Raw genomic sequence first — 22,823 nt, 5'->3', positions numbered from 1 at the left:
GAGGATGAGGGAGAGAGATACCTTGTAAAGAGGCAGAATCCTGGGATCCAGGCTGCATAAAGAAATGGTGATAATTAGACACGGCTAGGAGGATCAAAGAAAGCTGCCATCAATGAGCTATGCAAATGTCGGCTCATCCTGTCAGCCAGAGAGAAGTCTGGGAAAAGTCAAATGGCAGACAAATTGACAGGAAGAGCAACGCAGCTTCATTCTACATTCATCAAGGTATGCTCGGGAAACTGATACTATGATAATGAACAATTTTCACAGAAAATAAGGTGTTTGAATACATGTCTCTGATGTTCCTCCAGGCAGAGCTGCTTTGTCTTGGAAAATAAAGGACAGTGTTTCGTGATTTCTCATATGCAACACTTTGGAGCAGTGAGTGAGAGAACGACTGACAATGAGCAGATAATAATAGTTCATGCCTTATAACACCATAAAGATCAAAGTAACATATACCTTCATTTTGTATCTCATCTGCACAGGAGTGGGATATTTACTAAACACTAACACAACATTCATGTTTTCACACTGAGCTTAAGGTGAATATTCATAATTCTTGGCATGTGTGCTGCGGGCGGGCCCAGTTTTTAAGCCCTGCCAAAGGACACAAACTATAAAAATGCTCAAGAGCTTTTGATGTCTGGTGTGTCGAAGTACAGCATGTTCTGCCTGGTTTTCTTTTATATACAACAGTTCATTTTTAGCATGAACAGTTTTTTAATCTAATACCTTTAATACTACAGCTTTAGATTGTTTGATTGAGAGAGACTTGGCCTTGGACGGACACAATATGCCAAATAGGATATGAATAATTTACAACATAATAAAAGTGTCCTCTTCATAAACGCATTTCTACAATGAGAACCATGAATGGAGCTGTTCCAAAACCCACACGAACAGAGGACGCGGTTTCACATTGGACGTCACATGAGCTGCCAAACGTTCAGGGCGTCAAGCTGAACAAAAACCGGAAACAGATCATGGTGCTTTTCAAAATAATAGTAGCCTCCGTTTGGAAAAAATAGAAATGAAAACACAACTGGGGAACAAACAATGATTAACATAGTCTATTCAGAAGTTTACTTACACATGGTTAGAGTGAACAACATAATAAGCAAGTAGATGATAACACAAACTGTATTGATTTCAAAATAAGTTGAAGACTTTAGGGTTTTTTCAGACAAGGTTTTTACACACATCTTCCAGTAATGTGCAGCTGTATAAGGACACACTTTAAAACGTTCAAGCACATCTACGGATTTGAAATCTTTAATTATGATAATATTGCATGTGCAGTATAATTTAATTAAAAACTAAAAACATGCGCTACAAAAGACTGAAAGTCAATAATCGTACTCCAGTCATTTTTTTAATTTTAAGATTTAACTAATTTGGTTAAGTAGGATAAATAACGCCATTAAGATCTTTCTCTATTTTTTTCATTCCATTATGTGCATTTCTATCCACATTTATTGATTTTCAGTGGTTGACACAATTTCGTCAATGTTATAATGTTTCACGAAATATTTTATTTTGTAAAAACATGAACCGGAAACACAGTGTACTGCTCTCCGTGTCTTGACTCCGGCTGCGTGATCTGTGGTGTGCTCGGAGCGTTTCCACATTCAGTCGGACTGAAGGGAAGTCCGTGGACAGACAGTCTCCTCCCTACATCCATTTCACAGCTCGATCTCGTTTCTGCACAAACAGCTGATGCTTCAATGAACATGCGACTGAACTGCCTGCCTTTGGATGAAGTTGGAGTTTTCTTTTTGCAGAACAAACACAATGTGACCATGTTGAAGCAGTGACTGTGGTGTCCTTGTCCGATATCGGAGTACTTTTATTGATCCAGGGAAGAGGGGCGTGAGAATGGGGAAACATCAGTCAAAGCATGGTAAGGAATGTTTATTTTTACCACTGAACACTTAAAAAATATATTTCGATTAAAGTCTCACAAACTAACGATTTACTGTTTTGCATCCCTGTTTCTGTGGATCTGAAGCGTGCAAGCGCAGAGAAAACCCTGAAGGTGAGGAGCAATCGACTATTTACTTTAGTCAAGTTTTATAAATGATGATAATCTCATGAAGTAGGTTGAGTTTGAGATGTATTCCTGCTGATCGGTGTACTTTCTCCTTACAGGAGACAGTTTTGTCGTGAACGCCTTCCTCCGGAGAGGGATGGAGGAATGTGAACGGTACAGCGCGACGGACCACAAGCTGAAGAACATGCAGGTATCAGCACCTTTCCCTTTCATTAGGAGATCTAATTGAAGTTAAATGAAAAGTATATAAGGCTATTATGTTTTCCCTTTAAGTGATACTGGGGAAATACGTTTGAATACTGACTGAGCATTTCCAAGAGTTAAACTAAAAGTTAGTATCCAATAAAAATGAAAAGAAAATCTCAATTATGGAATCCTATTCTGTGTAAATGGTTATGTTGTGACTGTTACTTTCATAAATACATATGTTGTTATGCTGAATGTGCAACGTTCATGTTTTTCACAAAACAAAATTCATTATTGGAAGAAGAAAAAAAGAGCCAGGTGTGTGTGTGTGTGTGTGTGTTTGCTGATGGGATGGGCCTGTCAAGCACTTCAAAGTTGTCCGTTGAAGCTGTTACATTCCCTCCTCTTGAAAGAGGAGCTGCAGGTACTTGAGAGAAAGGCAAATTGTATTCATAAGCATGTGCGAAAACACGCTCGAGTTGTAGGTTGTAGGTTGTCATGTCTGGCTCCGGCACAACACCGTGCAGCGGTCATTACCCTGCCAGCATCCCTGGACAGGGTTATGACAGCATGCGTGTTAAGCGGCTTGGCAAAGCAGCACACGCACACACACACACACACGCACACACTCACACGCACACACTCACACACACAGCTAGAATGGATGGAAAGGTAGTCGTTCCTCAGACTGAGGGATATATAGCGTTTGCTCTTGTGGCTGCTGGCATCACGACTCGGGGCTGTGTCTTTTTCCTCAATGCCTCCCATTCTAGTGCGGCTCCCAGTGGGCAGCCCTCTGTGGCAAAACATTACATCACTTCAATTAGTGGGTCATTTTGAGGGGCACAAGAGTCTCAAGCTCTCAGACAGAAAGAGCAAGAAGTTCACTCAGAGGTACTGACAATCCGTGAGGTGGGCGGTTGTAATAGTGGAAGAGTTATGGATTATATCAGGCCATAAACCGCCCACTCATGGCAAATTAAAAGAGAACTTACTCTGCTTCAGAGAAGTCTTGAGTTCACACTCCCCTCAAGGAAAACCACCAAAGGCAAACGCTTGGCACTTATTAGTAGGTTGATCCACTTCCATCAAAGTCCGGCCTCTGATTTATCTTGAGTCATTAGTTGGTTACATTAGAGGCTCGTAACCAGAACTGCATCACCAGCCTATTATACCGTTCTTGCTTTCTTTGAGACTAATTTAGAAACAAACCACAATGAAGTCATGTCTGTGACGGCATATACTTTTTATTAATGTTTTAAGCAATAATAATGTGCTGCTTGTAAACCCAAAGCATGATGTAAAGTAGAGCTGCAACAATTAGATAAGATAAATTAATCCTTTATTAGTTTCACAGGGTGGGAATTTAATATTAGTCAATTAATCGAAGGGGTTATTGACAGAAAACTCTATCTTTGACAAATCATTTGATGATTGATTTAGAGCAGTAGTTCATGTAGTTCCAGCTTCTTAATCATGAAAATGTGATGCTTTTTGATGACATTTACTCTGGTTTTGGACAAAACAAGCAATTTAAAAATATTGCTTTGAGAAATTATAATTTCGCTATTTTCTGACATTTTATTGACCAAACAACGATTCATTCATGTGAAACAGTTTGCAGATTAACTAACAATGAAAATAATGGGTAATGCAGCTCTGATACAAAATATGAAATGCCAAATGATCCAGTTGCATGAATGAAATTAATACGATGACGACGCTTTGCATTTATGTTCACCATTGTATCTCAGAGGCAATGTGTGACAGCTCCATTTAAGGTGTTTGAATTAAACCTGTCTCGATTTTAATGTAAAGATGCCTCTCATGGTGTGTAGTTTCCCATCCTACAAGACTGACTTTCAACACATTCATCTCTGCTGTAGGACGATGCACCATTTCCTCTTTTGATCCCACATACCTTCAATTAATTCTTTACCAGGATTGGATTATATTGTCACACATCCAGATGTAATTATCGGATAATAAATTGTTAGATGTCTGGGGTTTAGACCATGATTAAACAAGCCCAAGTCGAATAGAAAATATAAATTATATATATATATAAATACATGCACACATTATTGCTATTTATATATATATAAATACATATATATATAATTTATATTTATATATATAATTGCTACTTATATATATATATATATTATTGATATTTATATATATATATATATATATATATACTTTTGCTGTTTTCTTTGTGATATTTTTCACATTTTTTGAGGTTTTTAGATGGATCTCAGCCAAATTTTATTTTGACATCTAGCTTACACCAGACAGGAGTTACACTGCTTAGTCCTGGTTGATAAGCAGAAGGGACAGTTTAAATTGCTTATTTTGTACGGGAGAAGATTGGCCAAACACAGTGTTTAGCTCTGACCATCCCCCTCCTCATTGTCAAATGGGGGAGTAGGATTCCTGAGCTGTCTGGCTGCGACTTCAAAGCGCAGAGCTGGGAGTTATAAAAGGGCTCTGATATCAGTGGAGCCTCCGAACCCTCACCCCTCTATCCCCTGCCCTGTCCTGGGGGATGGGCTGAGGGATGGAGTCTAACCAGGCGGGGGGAAAGAAAGCGCTAAGATAGCAAGTGCCCAACATCACTTTGTGTAAACCTGTGAATAGCAGTCATTTCTTTTCAACACATTGTGAAATGCTTTGTCGCACCAAGATATTAAAAAAAATCAAAGGATACAAGGGCATGTTTAAATGTTGATATTGCCACAAAACATGATTCATAATTGCAATTGGCGTGATGCCCTCAGAAAGTAACCGTATAGCCTCCTTAAAGAATGGCATTAGTGGATAAAGAGAGTGTGATGACTTGGCTCATCCAGGCTCCAGTCATCAAGATCTTTACACCTCTTTGCAGGTGCGTAAGACTTACAAGTCTTACCTGTTCAAACACCGGGTAGATACAGTATAACAGGTGAGATCAGAAGAGGTTGTGCAAGGTATAATCGCCCACCCAACCCTCAAAAACAAGTCTAGCCTGTGTTTACTGAATATGTAATGTGTAGAAAAGTCCTTCCTCTGTACTTATCCAAACCTGAGTTCATTAGTGGAAGAGCTCTGTGAGGGTTCACTGTGTTTCACCTCTGGAAACATCAACACATCAACAGTCCAGACCCTCACATACACAACCACAGTGCTTCATTTTGGGAGCTTCAAGCAGACATGCTTGGATGCCCAAATAATGACAGGCTAATTCAGCCTTTCAGCACCATCTTTTGTCTCAGAACTCCCCACAGACTTGGCCGGTGACGAGGGAGTGTGTCAACATTTTAAATTCCACAACAAAGACCTTTATTATTCCACTTTGAAAGGTTAATAATATCACACTTGAAGTTAAAAGGGCTTGGTTAGGGATTCAGTTGGATGTAATCACGTGACAAAAGCTCCAAGACACACATTTATTTGAAATTACATAGCACTCACCACTCAATACTACATTTTGTTTGAGAGCAGAGTTTCCAAGCTGCTCACTCAACTAATTGTAAACCAGTGGTTTTTTTAAAACATTCATTAGGAATCTGTGAATAAGACTTTCCTGTTATATAAAATTCCTCTGCTCAAAATGGATGTTATGTTTGGAACATTTTGCTGCTGGGCATTTGGGTATATCTTTTAGTTACCATGTTAATTTTGAGTTAACGGTATTTGATTTGGATCTGAGGCCGGGGTGTAATCTCAAGGCTGTGGCCCTGAATGACAATTTATGTTCAAGTTTAAACCTGAGGTCAGCTCTTTTTTTTTTGCATTTGAGTTGTGTGCACTGGATACAATCATGTACCTCCTGAAGTCATTGAGAGCTTGAACACATCCCCACAAGAAATATAATAAGTAAATAATGAGACTTTTCCCTTCCGCCTCTCTTATACAAACACAAACGATAAAAAAAAGCCCGTCCCTGATGCAACACCACCAGGGAGCAATCCATAGGTGGAGAGGCGACAAAAAGGTGTGCTCAAATATGTGCTGCTTTTGAAGGCATTTGGAGAGGTTTTTTTTTTCCAACCCTTCGGTTTTTTCGGGAGGGGAGGGGGAGGGGGGGGGGAATTGGCTTCACAAGAAGCGAGCTGTGAGCCTTCATCTCTGAATGAAAAGCATGTGGCTGGCATCCAGAACAGCGGGGTCTTTCAGCACGGCCCCAGCAGACATCTGTTCCTGGTTTGTACAGCAAAATCCTGGAGCAGGGAGAGGGGCTGTGGTGGGAAGGGGGAGGTAGAGGGTGGCGGGGGAAAAGAAAAAGAGGAGGAGGAGGAGTGGGGGTTTTAAGGGTGTTTTTTTTCATTAGGCAGATATTTGAGGTTTTTAGTGGGGGAAGGGGAGTAATGGAGTCTCATCCTCCTGGTCCACCGCATCGTATGGGGGGTCAGGAGCTGATCCTTGACCTCACTTTACCAAATCACACCGCTTTCTTTTCTACGTTGGTTGCCATTTGTCCAGAACAAACATTCACCTCTCTGTCAGTGTAAACATCATCACCTGGTCGGCTCAGGCACTCGTCACAAGTGTGAGATGCTTGTTTTAGCCATTCTTTCGTGTTGGAGTGTTTAAGTGCGTTTCACCACATGGCTTCGCCTGTGAGTCAGAGGTTGAGTCCCTCTCTCCCCCTCCGTCTGTGTGTGAGTGAACGACTTAGTGAGAGGCACAGAGTGGTTTGTGTGGCCAGTGCCTAATGGAGAAAGACATTACAAAAACGGCAGGAAGATTAAATGTTTATTTTTCTGTGGATATTTATACGATCTGAAGTACTTTGAAGCAGTTTTCTCACTTTCGCCCTAATTTCTCTGTGACCTGCACTTGGAGCAGGCCTCTCTGGCCATCAGGAGGAATCACAGAGCAATCGCACATTAGTTCAAAATCCTTTAGCACAAATCAGGTATTTATCTGTGTCTCAGGTACAACATGAGCTTTTGACCTTCCTGCCCCTTTGGTTTACATTTGAATATATGACGTTACAGTCAGATGCTTAGCTTAGCAGAAAGACAGAAAACAGGGGCGTAACAGCTAACCTGACTTTCCAAAGATAAGAAAATCTACAAATCTCCTACGTGTACCTCTAAAGGTGCTTTTAGACAGTGAGTGGCTGCCACCGTCCGAAAGGAAAGATGAAATCTGGCTCAACTCTGGCAGAGGTAAACCGTGCATGGATTTGGTGAATGAAAAGCAAGCACTGGTTTCATGTCTGACCAGTACCTGAAATAACATGCCCCCCCCTGCCTATTCTTTGCCACGGTTAATATAAAAAAATAGCAATATCAAATTAGATATACCACATCCACATTTCATCCACGTATTGATAATTATTTAAATGTCTCTTCCAGCTCAAAAGAGAACAGTGTATATTCAGACACGAGAGATGACAGTCGTTTCCTTCATTATTGGAGCTCTTATCTGCAGACATATGGAACGAAGCTCTGCAGCCTTTTGAGCTCTCTCAGCCCCATCAGCGCCGCTTTGAAGTCACTTCTTGTCACTTCTTTTCATGATATTTATGCGATATCTGATTGAGTGCTTCAGAGAGATTAGTGTAGCTTTACTGGACCGGATTGCAGCTAGTGAATAGCTCAACTTCCTGAATGGAGCCCATCCCAGGTTTTCAGTGACACCACATGACCCAGACGTGCATGGTCAGTGATGACAGCAGGGAGACCTCACTTCCCCTTCATGGTTAGTGTGCTGGTGGCTGTTTGGGGCAGCCCCGCCTAGGGTTAACACTGCTCTGTGTCTTTGCTCTCCATCGCTGCCTACCAGGGAAAAGAAAATACCTGAAGCTGGAGCCCAGTGCTTAGCGCTGACATTTTTGGCAAAGGATGCTGGATCCAAGTCTGTGTTTGATCTTATGCTTCTCCCAGCCAAGTAAAACACCGGGAGACTCAAAGGTTATTACATTTTAGTGTGTAAGGTATGTTTCCACATAAACCCCTGTTCCCCCTTAGAACGCTCTAGCTCTTTTCCAAGTGGACTTCATTTCGCAAGCCTCAGAGCAGCCAGGGGAATATCATATTTTTTCAGTTATGGTTGTTGATGGTGTTATTATATGCTGTCATTATAGCCATTGTTAATTGATTACATTGTTGAAATGTCATCTTCAGTGAGCATAGTGCCCGTGCGGAGTTCAGGGAGGTGCCAGAAAGCTTCATATATCTTCAGAAGAGGCAAAGCGGATCTATGTTTGTTCAATATTTTGTTGCTTTAAATATTTGCAGATTGAAAGAGAGATGGAGGAATTAACTTGTTTGTTTAAAGAGCACAGGAGACTCCTCTTTTGGACACAAGTTTGTTATCCTACAAAATTCAGCCAATGGAAAATTGCCTCCCCAAAGGTCAGATGCTGACATGACATATATTTCACAATGCAAGCACAGGGAAACTAAATAGCACAGGGCTGTACAATACACTGATAGATATGAGTAACTTAGAAGACACGTCTTTGGCATGAATACTTCAAATATTGCGGTTTGCGGAAGAAAAAAACAAATAGGTAGAACATGCACAACACTGCCAGAAGAAATATAATCTGTAAAATGTGCGTCAAATTAATTAGGACCTTTATGTTTTGAGCTACTCAGAACTATTCTGCATATTGTGATTACATTCGCTTTCTGTATTGTTAATGTACAAAATGCTTTCAGCCCAAAATGCTTCCAAACCTCGTTCTTGCTCCACATTCCTGAACCTGACGCCCTGCTAGGTTTGAGACTGGAGGGTGAAACACCACACACCACAAATCCTGGCTTCCTAATGCTTAACAAAAAAAAGTAAAGTGGGCACTCCTGGTCACTGTTGGCACTGTTGTTTAGAGCTTTTGACTCTCAAGGTATTTTGTACGTGTAGATAAAGCATTCTGCAAGGTTGTCACACTCATAGTATACAACCCAGGGGACCCTCGTGAGATGTAGGAGTATTGCCATGATGTTTAGGGTTTATTCCATACAAGGAGTGAATACCTTCAGTTTATTTGATGTTTAAAAGCCTTGAAAAAAATGAATCTAAAACAGAACTTTTGTTCAGATTTTACACAACATCCATCTTCCTGTCTTCCAGTTTCAAATACAGAACGCAATAGCACAAGATTTATAAACACACCCGAAACCCAGACCCCTGAGGAGTTCGGCATCTTTCTCTCTGCTCTGAGCTCAGCCTCCCCCTCTCTGGGACCCCGAGCCTGCACATGTGTAGGTATCGCTATTACTCAGCTCATAAAACGCCACAGTCCCATCTGAAAGTGGTTAGCTGTTGAAACACACGAGCAGCTTCAAAGCTTCTATCCAGGCTCTGCAGACAGCACAGGCCTGGCCTCACTTCTGCACATCACATTCCTCTCCAATGGGGAATGGCTGCAAACCTGTTCCCATCATCAAAACCCTCAATGGGTCTCCATTAAAAGGAAGTGGTTTATTTTTGTCATGGGTGGTAATTTTTCAGGGGAATTTAAATCGGGGAAGAAGGATGATTTTACTCTTTGCATTCTGCGCTGGTGTATTTATGTATCGAAATTACCTTTTGTGCTTGCTCGATATGTGACAAGAAGGGAGGGAGAGGATGAAACAGTGCTGAAAGAGGCCACTGTTCTCATTTCCTCTGAAGGCCGCTTTCTTTTCTTCCCCCACCCATTTCTTCCCTGAGCCCCGTCCACTTCAAAAGCTGACCTGGCCCTGTGTGTGCCGTGTAACTTGTTTACCTAAAGGCTCATTTCAAATAAACAGCAGTTCTCCTTGAGATGCCCGCCCCCCTCACTGAGAGCCTTTCAGAGACACCATCTGCTTGTAGGAGGTGCTTCACTGAGAAAATGCACTCTTCTAAACAGGATTTTTATATTATATTGCCGCTGAGTGACTTTTGTAGCATGTGGCTTTATAAAAAGCTTACAGTGGACCAAATGTGTTAAAAACCGTGTTAAAAATTCACCTCTAGCTCATAGAATATCTATTTTAAACAGTTTGCACTACAAACAGTCACAGTTTTTCTGGCAGTAGATTTGCCTATAAATGAATACAGAAAAGTCCTCAGGTATAGCAGCTCTGCAAGGTCTTTCTAAATAACCAGCACCTACTTCTTGGTGTTGATAGGGGGTGACTGATCCTATCACTTAAAGAATGCCAGTGTATCAGAATATCTGAACTTTTACCCCCAGTGTCATGTGCTCTGCTTTGAGAACAGCTCTATCCTGGCAGCACCACATATGTTAAGCACCTTTCGGCTTTTTGAAGCGTAATTTGTCTTTCAAGAACTTTTATCAAACATTAAGTGTCACACTTAGTGCCTTTAAGTGGACTGCCTCCGGACGTGCTGTGTGACAGAGAACCAGACTCCATCCGACTTGTCGCTTTATACTGAGATAAGATAAGAATATACAAGCAGCGATGCTAAGCTAACTTAGCTCATGTTTAAGTGCTCTTTTATATTGCCTCACGGCCCTGGTTTCCAGTAATTATGGCTGTGAAAGCAGCAGCTCTCTGTGCGCTTTGCATAGCTGCCCTCTGCACCATAGCCTTTTGATCTCTGCTTGTGCCATGGATGAATTACGTTCCAGAATTTCACACTGGGGAACTGTGCTTCAGACACACACAGCTAGTCTGTCAGGTCACTAAAGTTCACACATGGCAGCTTCAGTCCAAAAGCAAGGAGCACAGATGTTACAGTTTCGCCGACTGCAGCCTCATAATCTCCACTTGCATATTTCTGTGATGTGTTACAAATGAAAATGATAATTCATCGTTTGCAGCGTGAGGCTTTAAAATTCTTGTCTCGTAGCTAAGTTTTCAAAAGTAATTCATCGTAGGCTATGCATACCCCGATATCCTTTTTAGTTTTTGGACCAGTCATTTTCTTTGAGAATAATTCAACAGATATGTGAATGAGCTTTGCATGATTTTGGTGCATCAGTAATTGGCTCATGTGCTACTTTTTTTCCCTTCATCTGTTCATCTACAGCTTTCAACTTTGTCCCCTATTTTCATGGGAACTTGCGTCTCATATGCCAAAGCATTACAGCCTGACGCCCTTTGGCAATGGTCCATTTTACATGTCCAGGCTTCCTTCACATCATCTGAATATCGTGGAGTCTCCACTGCTTCCTGCGCCCAGCAGGTGGGTATCTTTAGGACTCCTGAGGAAAACACTTGGTGTTAACCCAGGGATGACCCCCTGTCCAGTTCCATGACTATAAGGAACTTAAGTCGGTCTTTCAGTGTCAAGAATTCTCGTGGTCTTTAAGACTGGCAATCCTTCCCGGCTGGAGGAGACAGTCAGAGAGAGTTACACAACAACACAGAGGGAGACAGCCGATAAAAGAGATGCAGCCACTTTGAATATGCGGGATTTTTTTCTTCTGTATGTCAGATTCAAGATATTTAGTGTAGAAAAACTGTCCTGCCCAAACAAAGCCAAGAGTCTTAAATATGTTATAGTAAGGTGGAACAGTACCAATTATGCAAACAAGCAGTGTCTCCTGGGACTTGAGGTTTGGCATTGAGAGTCACATATGAGTTATTATGGGCACTATGGTGCTTGTGTGCTTGCCTGTCTACCTTGGTTATTTGTTGCATCCTTCTGCACTGAACTGTATTTTGGCATTCTGTGACCGGCAAGCCTAATTCTCCCTGAGGGCTGAATGCAATAATAGTATTGCGCAACAGCCGCCCGTCTCTGTTTGCCCAGGATGCCACACAGAAGGATGTGTTGAGAGTTCATGCTACATTACCGGCTGATTGGTCACGGCTGCGAAACCTCCTCTTATCGTGGTCAGTCATATGGATCTTTACTTCTCTGTGTAAGTTACCCATAGGGAGCCATAACTAGTGCGCGGTAGAGCTGTGGATTTGACCCTGAACCTGTTTGTCATCCTGCTGGAAGACGTGTTCAGGAAACCAGCAGGCAGCTCATCCACGAGCCCACAAGCCCTCAACAGCAGCAGTCCAGCAGGACTGAGCAGCCAAGAAAGTCATTTAAAAAAAAGTGTGTACTCCAATGGGTACACAGGAAGCTCAAAGAAACTCAACTCACTCCAACACAAATTGTAATTGTGATGAAGAAATATTCCCGCATATTATGTTAAGGAGGTAAATAAAGAGCCAACAATTATAAATAATAATATAGTGGCTCTGATCTTCATTAATCTTAGGCCTTAAGCCACACATTAACCTGAGGCAGCTGTCGCAACGTGTTGCAATTGAGAGTGACTAAAAACTAGTTAGCAATAGAGCAGATATGTTGAAATGAGTACCTACACACTGACAATAGCCATTGAACATCCAGTTTATATTCCAGCCATAATAATATATTTGTAACAGGTTGGGTGGTGATGTTGAAGAGCTACTTGAGCTCATGTAGGGCCGTGAGGTACATCAGACAAAAAACGATTGGCAGCCACTCTACAACAAGCTTGAACAATGTAACCGCTCTTCCACTGTGGCGTGCAGCTGTCCATCCCCAACATGGCTTGTTTACATTTCCCAGTCACCCGCAGGAGCGCTGTAATGCTTATAGTTTCACCAGCCTCCAACCACAGAGCCTCGCCTCTGGGAACTGCCCGGCCTAGTTTTCAAAGCTGTTTCTTAAATCTCTTGTAGCTGAACAAAAAGGAGCAGTGGAAACAGTGGCGTTGGTGGTTATTTCACAGGTGAGAGCAATTATAACTGACATTTCGATACTAGACAGACAGCTGGAAACCTGACACTAAATACACAAAGCGCGTCCTTTACAGGTGAGAGTGATTTAATCAAAATGGATTTCACCCAGTAGAAGCAGACGAGGTGGACAAGTTTGAAGAATTGATCTATACTAAAGCCCTGATTACATGAGGTCATTGCAGCTGATCAGTTTCAAACCAGCTCAGCTGGACACATGTGGAGAGTACCGAACTGTGAGAGGGGGAGTTGCTTTGGACAGTAATGGGATTGGCATTGCAGCCACCTCACCCACAACCTGGCATTCTTAGATTCACTTTGTTGTTTAAAGGGCCTGAGGAATGTGGAACAAATCCCCTGAGCTTTATCGGCCTGGACGCGCTCCCCATTGGCCGGGCTTAAGAGCCAGGGGCCTGCGCGGGAGCTTACAGAATTTCACATGGAGGCCAGAAACAGAGGAACATCCTGTTTGAGTCTAACTGGCTTTGATATGCCGTTGCCTTTTTTTTCAGGTCTTGTGCTGAAATGATTAATAACTCAAATTGTTGGAATAATTTGGTGGGAATATCTAAAGACGTCCCCTTGGGCACTGTTAAATTTAGATAACTTTATTAATTAACAATAATGTGAGTCAGTAGTTGCAGTTTAACATAGTAAGTTACGTTTTAATTCTTAATACCTAACCATTATGAAAACAAAACACGTGGACTGATGGGATTTTAGTTGAAACTTTGAACAAAAACATTCAAGTCTTGAGTTCGTACCTAAAATCCCAGAACAATATAAAGTAAAAAGACATACAGCTTCAGTTCTGACAGTTACAAGAACCCATTTCACTAAACTTTTGTCCAAGTAGATTGTTAAATGTGTGAGTGCATATAACACATGGCATTGGTCATATATATATATATATATATAAATATTTATGTCCACTCAGAGACTGTTGGATTACACTACCAAGTCCTGTTACCTCTGAATTAAAGCAGCATGCTCTCTGTGGGTCATTATATGTGTGGCAACGCATTTTAAACTTTACTTCAGTGTTTTGTGTTTTAAATAAAGTGAACTATAACAGCCAATGTGTGTTTTTCTATTTCCTGGAACTGATCAAATAGTGTTATGATCTACTGCCTCTATTTCATTTAACAGATTTACCTTACCCAGATTCATGAGTGAGATTCCAGTCACTGGTATGAGGCACATGGTTTCCAAGCCCTGACAGTAGCTGCTTGTGTGACAGCTGAGAGGAGGACACTCCATAACATCAGACTCCTATCAAAGCCCACTTTAATGAAGGCAAGCTCATTACAGCATCGGTGACAGATGCAGAGTGGTCAGCCAGGGATGCTAATCTTTGTTTTTGACATCCAGCAGGTCACAATCAAAGTGAGAGGGAAAGATTAGGGAGAGGATGAGGAGGAGACTGGAGGGCCGTGCAGATTTTAGGAGATAGTCCCTCCTGATTGAATATGAGCGGGTGACTTTCAATGGTTTACGTGCTACTCTTACATAGACAGGCATGCATGCATGCTCATCTCTCCCCACAGCTGTTGTTATACTAGGAACGAAGAGGCTTCGGCCCAGTGATTCATGTCCTGCCAAGGGAGAGGTTTTGCCTCATGTTTGATCTCAGAGAGAGTCCCGCTACCCTGAAAGGGCCATATCTGGGCCATCTTGGCCACATGGGTCCAATGGGTCCAGTCCAGATGACAGGATGGCATTTCGCTCTGATCTCATTGCCATTCATAGAAAGACATGTCAGGTCACATACATAGATAAAATACCTACATTAACAGACTAGTCACATTTTTGCTGTCATGTAATGTCAAGGATTAATACGGTAGGGTTGAGGCTAAACGTTAAAATACTTTTTTAGGATCTTTGGCTCTGTCATGATGATAGTGCACGGTTAGAAACTGAATGATAAAAACATACTTTTAGCTTGTGTTTATATTGAGATGGACATTATTTGGCAGGCTAGCTCAAACACAGCAGCATTAGCAATGCTGGTTGTGTTAATATTGCTGCTTAGTACAGGCTGAGGCCAATCGGCTCCGTTGACTCTGAGGACCATAATTACCCGACCTGGGACTGAAAGCTGATGCCAGATGAACTAGAAGGAGAGAGCTTTCTGTGCAGCCGCCAAGAAACCAACATATTGTTCTTTTACTGTCAAGAGAAGAGACAGAATTTGTGCAACTGGCCTTCTTTCTCTGGCTCTCCGTATTTTCAACCCCCCCCCCCCCCCCCTCTCCCTCTCTCATCTCCCTCTCTTCTACTTTGCCTTTCCTCTGTGTAACGGCTCACATCTGGTTTTGAGTCAAGGCCAGGTTGGTTTCTTTTGGAATGGAGAGCTTTTATTTCTCAATGGCCCCACTCCCTCTCCAGTTTCATTCTGCGGTGAAGAGTATGCAGTTTGTTTACGAAGTGGTGTTCCTTTCTTTGTATTAATTCTACTCAATCCTCATTTCCATCACTGGGGAACCCCACATTGATCTCCTATTAAAGACCAGTGGGAGCAGGAATGTTGGTCGGCTGGTGGTCGTCAAGGCCTTAGTGTGGCGCCCCTCTTAGTGTCAGTTCCAGGTGATTTTGTATTTCCAGAAACTGTTTTATATCCTGGAGAACTTCTACTGGGAGCTGCAAAGAATTTGTCTCCTAAAACACTCTCTGCACCAAATTAAGAAAAGATTATTGATTTGAACAAAGAACTGCACATTTAAAGTGCACATACAGAATTGTAGCAGCTAATGTTCTGTAAAAGTGGTTTTAAAAATGAAATCCACTTTAATATAAAAGTTAACTGTCTGAAGTATTTTTTTGAAAACACATGGCCTAAAATAATATCCAGACAGTAATCTGTGTTTGTATTTTTTCCAGCAAATGTATGTACCCCGAGGCTAGAAGAACTGCGTAAACAATCTTCCTTTTAGCTTCCCCTGTTTTTGAAGATGTGATTTTCAAAATCAGTTTTGCATTGTATGGTTTGAAGAATAGACAAAAAGAAGTGTGTGTGTACTTATATCTAGGGGGTGAGCAAGAAGAGAGGGTTGTGAGAACAAAGATGTGCAGTGTTTTCCAGCGGGAGGATGGGTGGTTGAGAGAGAGAGAGAGAGAGAGACTGCTGGGGGATGTCTGATGTCACCTGGTAGGGAGCTATGAAAGCTTCCCCTGGTTACCCTATCCCACATAAAAGTCTGGCAGCAGGCTGAGGCTTTAGGGAAGCTTGGCAGAAACAGCATTAAACAGGAACAAACATCACACACCGCGCCGTCTGTCTCGTATGTCCAGGCGTCTGGGAGACGGAACCTGTTTACATGGAAGAACACTTCCAGTGCATACAGATCGAATACCTTTATCATCTTATTGTCATTCTTGTCGAAGCATCCGTCCCACACATGCAGATTTCCATCCGTCTCCCCCATCCCTGATATCACACACAGTGTAGATGTGTTTACGATGGGCTTCAGGTGGACGCCACTGGTGGAAAACAAGGAATGCTTTACACCAATATGCTCACACATTTGCGTAGCTTACAGAGCAGTGTGTGATCTGATAGTGAAAGAATGAGCGCAGCCAGATGCCAGAGAGCAGTTAATTACACATGTGGTGGGCAGATTTGAGCCCGACACCGTGGGCGATGTGGAAGGAGATGCCATGTGTTTAGAAGTTAAACTGCAGACTGCGGTCAGACCCAGCCTGCTCTCTCATTAGCTCCCCCGATGGATGTAATGAGCATGGAGGTGGTGGAGGTGGTGGTGGTGGTGGTGAGGGGGAGCCATGTGTTCAGCACAGGCCCTGCTGGTCCCCTCCTTTTGCACGCAGCAAGACGTCTCCTGATATCAGAATTTTAATTAGAGACGAGATTGACTTTTGGCAGCTGGTCGATTGATTTGTTTCATTATATTTAATGCTGAATCCTGCCTTTCATTTAGAGGTGCTGATACCTTGCTCCGTATCCTCATGGGAACAAGGAGAAGGGGAATCAATGGTTGTCTTTGATGTTCCTCTGAGCTGCAGAACAGTGTGTCTGTGTGAACTCCCTCTTCCTTACATACTGCCCTTCATTAAGGGACTGTCCTACAAAGAGGGGAGATAAAAGCCTCCAATGTAGAGAGGAAACAACAACTTGGCTGCAGAAACCGCAAAGATGGAAACTGTGTGGGATTTTGTGTTGGGATGCACATATGCTCGTCTGGTTCTTAGTATGTAGTCGTCTCCACCTTTCCCAGAAGCCTTCCAGTCCGTTGAAACCCACCTCCACCTCTCCCACTGAGTTCACTGGGTCTGAGTCAGCAATAGATATGCCATATCTCCCCTTTAACAAACCACATCCTCCTCTGCTTTACTATTATCTGCTTCCCTGTTCTCCCATCATTGCACCTCTTATCTTTCCTTCCCTCCTTTTCCCCTTTGTGCCCTCTTTTCTCTGCTCCCTTCTTCCCTCTTTATTCCTCCAGCTTATTTCCTGCCCTTCTCCTGTTCCCCCTCTCCTCCTCTCCCCAAGACTCGACTCCCATTCTTTTTTCTGTTTTCTCTCAATGTCTCCGGTAGCCAATTTGCAGGGGGTGTCCGAGCCTTGACCCTGAGACTCAACCGGCTCCCTCCTTTCAGCGGTGAAGGTCAGGTCCAGATTACAGGCTGGAGGTATCATCCTCTGAAGTGAGGAATAATCACGGGCTCTGAGATTGTTAAATAGAGGCCCTGGCGCTGTCATTACTCTGAAAAAGAGGGGAAGGGGAAGGGAAAAGGGGGGCTTGTTCACCTAAACGCATGCAGATGTTCAGGCTTGAGCTTCGGCTCTGTTCAAGGTACATGGAGTTCTTTTGTTTTCTAGCATCTATCTGTTTTTTATTTGTCTCATTTCACTGGGCCTCCTTGATTCAATCTGGTGGGGTTTTATTTCAAAGTTTGTGTGGAGCAGCTTCGAGGACTGAGATGACGTAAATAAGATGAATCATCTGTTGTTTAAATTCTTGTGGTTTTAAACTTGTGGTTTCTGCACTTAATTTTCATTGTTTCCACAATCCAGTTGTAATTAAAGAATGGCTGTGCACATTAAAGCTCTTTGGCCTTTGCCTCAGTGGGCCTTTTGCATTTAAACATGTGTGGGATGGTTATGAATACATTGTGGCTCTGTTTTATGGAGGGTTTAGATTATTCACATATGACAGCAAAGCGTTTTTCCCCTTACACCCCTTTATCTTGCCTTTTTTTTATGGCTATGGAATTGTTTATTGAATCAGTCCCGTGTTATCTGCATGGAAATTTCCATCTGGCCATTATTCTCCATTAAAAATAAATACACACATGTTACTGAGAGTTTATTATGAGCTTTGTCTAACATAAACCAAAGTTCTCAGAGTCAAGTTTTGCAATGAGAAATACAACAACACTTGTCCGTAAACTTCGTCCATCAAACTATTCATGCTTTCATGTCAAGCAGGATGAGAATAAACAGGTTGGCTGAAAGAGAGAGAGAGAGCTCAGGTGGTGAAGTGCATTATGGTTTTTTTGATGGATGAGAGGGGTCAATCTGAAGGGCTTGGAGGAATCTTGAAAGCTTGGCTTTGGCCGCACTCGTCGTGTTCCAGACAGTGAAACAAAATAAGCGTGCAGATGTTCAAAGTGTTTGGCCGCGCTGGAGCCTCCAGCCCTCTCCTCTCATCTGAGTAGGAAATGCTTTAGCTGAAACTGTTTGTTTTCTCTGTGTCTGTGGTCTGAACTGTAGATTCAATTACATCTCTGACCCCCCCTTTTCCTCCCTCTCTCTCTCTCTCTCTCCTCATTTGTTTCCTTGTTCCAGGGGTTTCCAAAAGGTGAGCTGAAGGAAAGACAATTCACAGATCAACACTGTCCCCTAGAGGGTAAGTTGAGAAGGATGTCTACTCCCTCATTGTTAAGCTTGCTTGACTCTAATGTTGTATTATTGTGGGTATGTGCAATTAGTATGTATGATTACTTAAATAGCTCTGTAAGATTTTATAGTATGCATTTATTATTTCAAGATACTTTCATGTAGATTTCGCAAAAGTCCAAAATGTTGATATTAGGTTTACTTTTTGTGGAGCCAGAGAACCCATATGCATGTGTTATTGACACAAAAGCAGAACAAGGGATGCAAGTATTTGGTAAGCAGTTTTCATTGGAATTAATTGGCTGTCCAAATGCTTCAAAACATATTCAACATATAAAGTAAAATGTATGATCTTGTGAGGATTTGAGATTTTCTTTGGAAAATGTAGCAACTAAACCCCACAACATGTTGCCCAATTTTTACAGCCAAACCTGAATGTGTTCACAGTGGTTCTTCCTCCAGAGAAGGCTGAGGGCTGTGAAAGCTACCTGCAGTATCTGCACTCAGAGGATGGAGTGCGGGAGATACTTCGAGATTCAACCAAAGCTCCCGGGAAAAAACGCATCAGTCTGGATGTAAGCAATGATGTGAAAGGCTGCAATGTCATAAACTCACACGTTTAACATGAATATGCAACGGAGCCTCATCTTGAAGCAAAAGATTCAGGGTTCTGAACCAGGCCTGTTATGCATGCTGGAAAGTTATTCCAAAAACATACAGCTCAGGTAGATTGGGACTTAATTGCTGATAATTATTAATGGGAGGCTGTGTTAGGCCTTTGGTGGTCTAAGGACACGGGTCAGAAAAAGGTTGCAATAGTTTTGTGTTCCAGTGAGTGAAAATTATTTAAACTTGGATTAGACAATAAATGCATGGTGGGTAACCTCGATCCTAGCCTCAGCTGCAGGCCTTCCCCCTGTGCACAAAACATCTGTCTGCATGTTGACACTGCTCCAAACCATATCCTGATTGAATTTAGGGACCAATAAATAGAATAAATAGATTGCAGTGTTTAGACTTGCATGTTTTAAAGAACTGCTTAGATCTGCTCTTTGCTGATCCCTCCTGGTTATGTGAGCTGAGGAGATATTATAGAACCATAAAGTGCTGCTTCTCTCCCAGGGGACTCCTCCCTTGTACGTGCACACTGCCTTTCACACAGTGTCAGCTCTCCACCCACCATGCCTGCAGCAGGGCCTATACTCCAGATGTTTATTTTTCCAATTATGGCCATGTTACCAGATACATCTGAATCAAAGTTACTGCCAAAAAGTTGTAACTGAGAATAGAGGTTGTGCTCATTTTTCTTGAAAGAAGGAAAAAGGTCAGAGTGTTTGGCCGACCATGCTGACTTTGTTCCCCACACGAAGTAAAGGCAGCTGAGAAGTGATCTGTTTACATGTTGAAAACACGACTTTCAGTTGGCCTCTATTCTATTGCTTTGTGCAGATGTGTTTATTTCTTTTTAATCGTCCAACACTTTCTTTTGTCTTTAGTCTTTAAAAGTTCTCCCTTTTGTTAACAGTATATTTGTGTGCAGAATAAAGGAAAACAACACACATTTCCTTTTAAAAAATGCTCACGAATCACACTGAACGCCTGTGGCGATTAAATTGGACGTACTCTGCTGCCCCCAGTTGTCATAAATGCCAACTTTGACACTTTTGCTTTGCTCATTATTTATATAAATATGTGTATGAGATATGATCATGTCTATCTCCACAGGACTTGGAGTGTGACGTTTCTGTGGAGGATGGCAACCGTCAGGAGTGGATCTTCACGCTTTATGACTTTGACAACAGTGGGAAAGTTACAAAAGATGTGCGTGTTTGTTACCCTTCAGCTGTTTCTTGGTCAAAGGTAAGACTAAAAACCGTACTAACTGTGTTTTATTTCTCACTATAGGACATGTCGAGTCTGATGCACACCATCTACGATGTGGTGGACGCCTCTGTGAATCACTCCTGCCATAATAAGAGCAAAACACTACGTGTCAAGCTGACTGTCACTCCAGAGCCCAAATGCAATAGAAGAGAAACAGGAACAGGTACATCACAACAAAAACAGCATCATACCGCAGACATTATTTATATCTGAGTACGTTGTGAGCCATTACTGTATATTTTTAGAGTTTAGATGCGATGATGTTTTTCTAGAACCATTGTAATCTGAAATGTTTGGGGGAAAAATGGGAGGAGGAAAAGAAACTGGGCTTTCCCTGGTCTGAGTTCTTGTATTTGACCTCTTCAGATCGCTGTCACCAAGAAGAGGGACGTTCAGCTGACAAGCGACTGTCCTCTTACGTTAGGTCAGTACTCTGCTTGAAGGATGGCCTTTGTGTGTTGTAATATTGTTTGTGGTTTATTTGTGTAAATAATCGACAGTCCTCTAATCAAGACAGTTTACTTATCGTTTGCAGCAAAGGGCAGAGCAATGAGGCGCCGGCCACAGAGGGTCAGCATTACTGTGTGGACGAGAACACAGAGAGGAGGAATCACTACCTGGACCTCGCTGGCATTGAGAACTATACCTCCAGATTTGAAGGTAACAGCCTGTTTGTTGTTGTAGGCTCACATTTGTATTATTCTAATACAATGAAGTTAAACGTTGCCTATGATGAAGCGGAGGGGTAGTAGCAGTTCAGAGTACAGTGTTGTATATCATTCATAATTGTATTAACCACTGACCCTGTGTCTATCCTTCAGGAACCACCCCTGCCTACCCTCCACAGGAGGCTCATGTTCGAAGCTCCCAGAGCCAGAGTCGCTCACGCTCCCAAGAACCACAAATCCAAGTTGTTCACCAGCGCCGCTCACAGGTCATCAGCGATAGTTACAATCCTACTGAGTCTCGAAGCAAGGGCACACAGTTTGTCAAATCTCCCAAAGGAACCTACAAGGGAGGCGGAGGGAACAACGGGGGAAGTGGAGTCGGAAAATCCACTAAATGTCACGGCCACCACCCGCCTCTGCAAAGCATGCCGCACACTGGCAGCGCAGCAGGCCACGGGGGTCAGGATGTGTACCACTTGCCACACCAAGCCCAATCCTCTAGCCACCACCAGCACCCTTTGCAATACAGCCACAGCAAACGCCTTAGGGCAAAAGCCAGAGAGGCCATGTCTCCATCCAGAACCCCGGTGTCCCCTCAGTCCCACCCCCAGCATGTCCCACCCCCCTCTGTACTGGAGAGGGAGCAGGCGTCTGGCCCACCTGGGAGCCCGGGGTTTGTGGTTCCTATGGTTCAGCGTCATGAGCACCACCACCACCACGAACACCACCACCACCACCACTACCACCATTACCATCAGACATGACCGCCTTTAGTGTGCAGTGACTGAAACTGTTCAGGACCAACCACAACCAACCACACCAGTCTGAAGGACTTAACGTCATCCCACGGCAGTGTCTCACGCTCTGTCCAGGATCTTTTTACTCTTCTCTTGCAAGCTATACAGATATATCCTGAGATTAGATGTACTGGGGTATCGTGTACTGCGATGGCTGATGATATTGGACCGGTAGGATGTTTTTCACTGAGGTTATTATGTAATAACAGAAGACTTGTGGCACAGATTTTGAAGTTTTTGTAGATGTTCTGCTGGGACTGCTGTGATCGTTACCCATGTTCATTAAGGGTACAGATGCCGAAAGGAACAGATCAGAGGACTTTTGATGTGACATCCTTTCCCTCCTGATACTGTGGGTTGAAGTCCTTGGAAGCTATATGTCAGAGTAGCTGTGTTGTTCTGTGTGAGACCTTTCCGAAACATGGATCTCAGGTGTAAAGGTGCTGCTGCTCTTGAGCTTTCCACAGAGGCTTTTACCCTCAGAAGGCCTGTTGTGGACTGAGGGGTTTCCTGTTTGGGATGGGGGGAGGGGGGAGGGGGATGAAATCACCACTGCCAGTTTTAATGCAAAAATATCTTGCTATATGTATAAAAAAATCTATATATGTAAACATATTTTACTGTATAATTATTATACTGTATATGCATATGTCATCATGGATATAATTATGCATATATGTATTTTGTCTTTTATATATTTTAATAAACGTTATATAAGTTCATTTA

General features: G+C 42.6%; 1 protein-coding gene across 1 annotated transcript; it reads left to right on the top strand.

Annotated features, from left to right (window-relative positions):
• The first annotated feature begins 1,665 nt into the window (after positions 1–1,665).
• On the top strand, positions 1,666–22,823 carry nkd2b (NKD inhibitor of WNT signaling pathway 2b). The gene is made up of 10 exons (XM_056444122.1): positions 1,666–1,903; positions 2,012–2,038; positions 2,152–2,243; positions 18,698–18,758; positions 19,196–19,323; positions 20,474–20,569; positions 20,654–20,795; positions 20,999–21,056; positions 21,168–21,292; positions 21,454–22,823. Exons 1-10 carry the CDS (start codon positions 1,879–1,881, stop codon positions 22,062–22,064), a joined length of 1,365 nt encoding a protein of 454 aa, XP_056300097.1. The 5' UTR covers positions 1,666–1,878; the 3' UTR covers positions 22,065–22,823.

This window comes from Pseudoliparis swirei, chromosome 22, assembly GCF_029220125.1.
Source record: "Pseudoliparis swirei isolate HS2019 ecotype Mariana Trench chromosome 22, NWPU_hadal_v1, whole genome shotgun sequence".
NCBI classification, from domain to species: domain Eukaryota; kingdom Metazoa; phylum Chordata; class Actinopteri; order Perciformes; family Liparidae; genus Pseudoliparis; species Pseudoliparis swirei.
This window is presented reverse-complemented; position numbering and strand designations above follow the sequence as displayed.

Excerpts from the sequence above, each read along its gene's own strand:
- nkd2b (XM_056444122.1), top strand. The coding sequence starts at position 1,879 with ATGGGGAAACATCAGTCAAAGCATG. Across the intron at positions 2,244-18,697 it reads ACAAGCTGAAGAACATGCAG|GGGTTTCCAAAAGGTGAGCT; the intron begins GTATCAGCACCT and ends TCCTTGTTCCAG. Across the intron at positions 20,570-20,653 it reads GTGGGAAAGTTACAAAAGAT|GACATGTCGAGTCTGATGCA; the intron begins GTGCGTGTTTGT and ends TTCTCACTATAG.